General features: G+C 48.6%; 1 protein-coding gene across 1 annotated transcript in view; it reads left to right on the top strand.

Annotated features, from left to right (window-relative positions):
* The window catches only part of sox18 (SRY-box transcription factor 18), a 4934-nt gene extending 2205 nt beyond the window's left edge, over positions 1 to 2729 (top strand). The window contains exon 2 of the mRNA XM_080015065.1: positions 475 to 2729. Within this exon, the coding sequence (XP_079871191.1) occupies positions 475 to 1907 (1433 nt within the window). The 3' untranslated portion in view covers positions 1908 to 2729. The remainder of the gene's footprint in view (positions 1 to 474) is intronic.
* Positions 2730 to 3763: the final 1034 nt, after the last annotated feature.

Here is a 3763-nt window from a genome sequence, read left to right as displayed (position 1 = left end):
AGACAGACAGACAGACAGACAGATAAATGACTGATTGATTGATTGATTGATTGATTGATTGATTGATTGATTGATTGATTGATCGATTGATTGATTCATTGATTTATTGATTCATTGATTGATTGATTTGAACTGAAGTTGTGACCTGGCGTGGAGAGATGAACTGGTGGTGCTGAGGAAATGTAAGGACTTGCAATGAGACAATGATGAACATCTCCTTAAACCTCAGGTAGAGTTCAGGCAAATTCATAGTCCTGCCTTTAGAGTCCCAGCTCCCCGGGGGTGGTGGTGGTGGTGGTGTCAGGAGCTGGAGGCGTTGATTTTGGTTGTTTGATGATGTCAGATCATGTGAATCCCTGAATCCATGAGCAGCCTGAGCTCTGGGGGTCGGAGGAGGACGCAGTTTGTTTAAGTCGATGAAGACGTGAAAGAAATGATGTTAAAACTCTTCTCTCCGTTTCCCCTGTTCCCCAGGCCAGTCCTGGAAGGCCCTGAGCGCCCTGGACAAGCGTCCGTTTGTGGAGGAAGCTGAGCGCCTGCGGGTGCAGCACCTCCAGGACCACCCCAACTACAAGTACCGCCCCCGCCGCAAGAAGACCGCCAAGAAGCTGAAGCGGGTCGAGCCGGGGCTGCTGCTGCACAGCCTGGCCCAGGGCGGGGCGCAGGGCCTGGGCTTAGGACCCGGCGTCTGCTCCCTGGTCGGGGACAGTATTTCGGGTCCGTTCGGATCTCCGGCGGTCCACCCTGCGCACCACCATCACCCCCACCACCTGCTGCCCTCCTTGAGCCACTATAGGGACCTCCAGACCCCCTCCAGACACTTGGAGGTGGAGAGCTACGGCCTCCCCACGCCGGAGATGTCTCCGCTGGACGTTTTGGAGGATGGAGGTGGAGATGTGTTTTTCCCGGCTCATATGCAAGAGGAGGCGGGGCTTGGAGGAGGCTGGGGCGGGTACCACCACCTCCACCAGCACAGCCAGCACTACGGCCAACACGGCAGCCACCATTATAACAGCCACGGTCACCATAGCTCCTCTCATGGTGCCATAGCCCATGGTCAGCCTTCCAGAATGAGCTTCACGCCCAGCATGACCTCCAGCATCGGGACCAGCCTGAGCCCCTGTGTCAGCGCTGGGATAGAACCTAGAATGACCTTGGTAGATTCTAGAATGACCACGAGCATGAGTTCTAGCTCCGGTTCATCCAGTTCTGTTGCCAAAAATTTGGTCGATTCTAGAACGGTTTCAGCTTACAGTTCCTGCGTAGGTTCTGGTCACCACATCAGTCTGCGGAGTCCAATGAAGTGCCCTCCCCCTCTCCCTGATTCACCAACCTCCTCCTATCTGCAGCAGTCCTCCAGTCCATCAGAACCAATCAGATCCCAACAGGCGGCCTTAGCTAACACGAATGGCCCTGCTAGCTACTTCAGTCCGTTGTATGGCAGCAGTGAAAACAACCCGGTCCATTTCCCGGCCTCTCACCTGGGCCAGCTCTCTCCCCCTCCTGAAAACATCCCCTCTTGTTCCTCCTCAACCTCCACTCATCCATTATCCCTCCTTCCTCCTCCCACACACGTAGAACTTCTGAACCCCGACTCCTCCTCCTCCCACTTGGACCCGCCCTCCTCGGAGTTCTGGTCCGAAATGGACAGGCACGAGTTCGACCAGTACCTGAGCCTCGGTCGAGCTCGTGGCGAGGCCTACGTGTCCAGGGATCTGGACGGACTTCCGGGTGGCACCAGTTCTCGTAGTGTAAACAGTATTCTCAACAGGGATGTCAGCAGTATTATCAGCAGTAGTACTAGTACTTGTACTAGTACTGGTTGCGAGGACGGGAGCAGCCCGCTCATATCTGCTCTGTCCGATGCCAGCAGCGCTGTTTATTACAGCGCCTGTATCACTGGATAAAGACTCTATCATCTCATCTCATCTCTAATTAACCCCTCCATAATGCACGGTCTGGAGCAGTTTAAACCAGTTATTACCATGGAAGAATGTTGGGGAGGTGAAGGGCTGCGGTGGCCGGGTGTTTTGATTTGTTTATTCTTCACCGCCGCAGAAAGCCTACCCTACAAAATACTGTCTCGCGCTATTTTTTGCATCTCAGGACCTAAGAAATATTTATCTCCAGTGGACTTAGATCTCCAGAGGACTAATGATCTCCAGAGGACTAAGATCTCCACAGGACTCAGGTCTCCGGAGGACTTCCTGTTCAAACTAAGTTTAGCAGACACACTTAGAGAAACTGGACCAAAGAAAAGTTGGATTTGATGGAAGAATCGATGGAATTGGCTGTAAATTTCGGCTGGTTGCATCGTCTGGAAACTCCTGGAAATCGTCTCCTTAATCCGTAATTCTCCTCCAATGTTTGCCACAAAAAATTAACTGGATTTATGGTTTTTTTACATGTTGATTTTTTTTATAGCTCTTCAACTCTCATCTCTCTCTCGTTTTGTCTGTTTGAGCCTGAGGTTTGTAGCTTCACGGCTTCTGAGCCAAAGGGTTTCTGTGTAGAACTTAGCACAAAGTTTACAGCAACATGGAGGAGGTCTGGGTCCAATTATTTTTAAAGAATTGATTCAACTGTTTTTGGTTCATGAGGTTTATTTACTGTACTACTACGTGTATATATTATATTCTGTGTGTTTCTGAAGCAGAAGTTATGACAATGAAATACTGTTCTCTTTGCACTGGGATGAAGATCTGAGCTGTACAGGAATAAAAACACTACTCTGGAACGTTGTTGTTCTTTTTAAAAGAGGTGATTATGTTTTGTTCGGGTCACAGACTAAAAGTATAACAACACGGTCCTTTTCGGGTTCGACAGCGACCTTTTCGCCACGAAGAGGAGTTTAACACGAAGCGTTTGAAGACGTTCCCTGGGACCTCGGATGTCCTTGTTCCGCCATTTTACACCTTGTGTCCGACTACACAAACAATACGATTAAATACAGCTGCAGGCAGCAGTACCCGGGGTCTGGTTTAGTCGTGTTTGCAACAATATTCCAAGTTTCCGTAAGTTTTCACGCTCATGTTGTTGATCAATCATCGTGGACTTACGTCACTGAACGTTCCTCTTCTGTCGTGCAGTTAAAATGTCCCTGAAGAACGGCGTTTTAACAACTACCATCGTTCCTGGATCACGCTGCGCTGACACGAAAGAAAAGGTCGGTTCCTCCAAAGGTTCTGAGAACTTCCTGCGGTGCGACGCCTTCTATGACCCGTTATAGTTTTCGGGGTTTTTCGAGTTACAGTTTTCCGAGTTTCCTTTAAACGCAGCATCGGCTCAAGTTGTCTGTCTCCGCCTCTCAAGTGGCTGGATGCCAATGGGTTCCAGGAGGCGGAGCTTGGACTTGTATAACTTTGGATGACGATGATGTCACAAAGCTCCTCAAACTGATCAAATCCTTTCGACGTTCTTCTACATCCTGTTCAAAAGAACAAAAAACAGTTTTTCTCTCATTTCTGCTCCAAATGTAGATGATATTGACCAAACTCGTCTGAAACGTCCCGGCTCTAACGAGGCCTCAGCCACGTCCCGTTCGAGGTACTTTTACCCCGAAAAACGCCAAGAAGATTAAAAACACAATACAAATAAAAAGTAAAACAGAGTGATGGTTTTGGGTTTCATTATATCTATAACATCCGTTCACAAATCTTCCCGTGAATCCAAACTGTGATGAAATCCACAAAGTTATTTAAGGAAAAATCTTTTTTACATTACATTTAGTACATTACATTTAGTCATTGATCAGACGCTTTTA

Source organism: Zeus faber, assembly GCF_960531495.2.
Source record: "Zeus faber genome assembly, chromosome: 15".
Classification (NCBI taxonomy): domain Eukaryota; kingdom Metazoa; phylum Chordata; class Actinopteri; order Zeiformes; family Zeidae; genus Zeus; species Zeus faber.
This window is presented reverse-complemented; position numbering and strand designations above follow the sequence as displayed.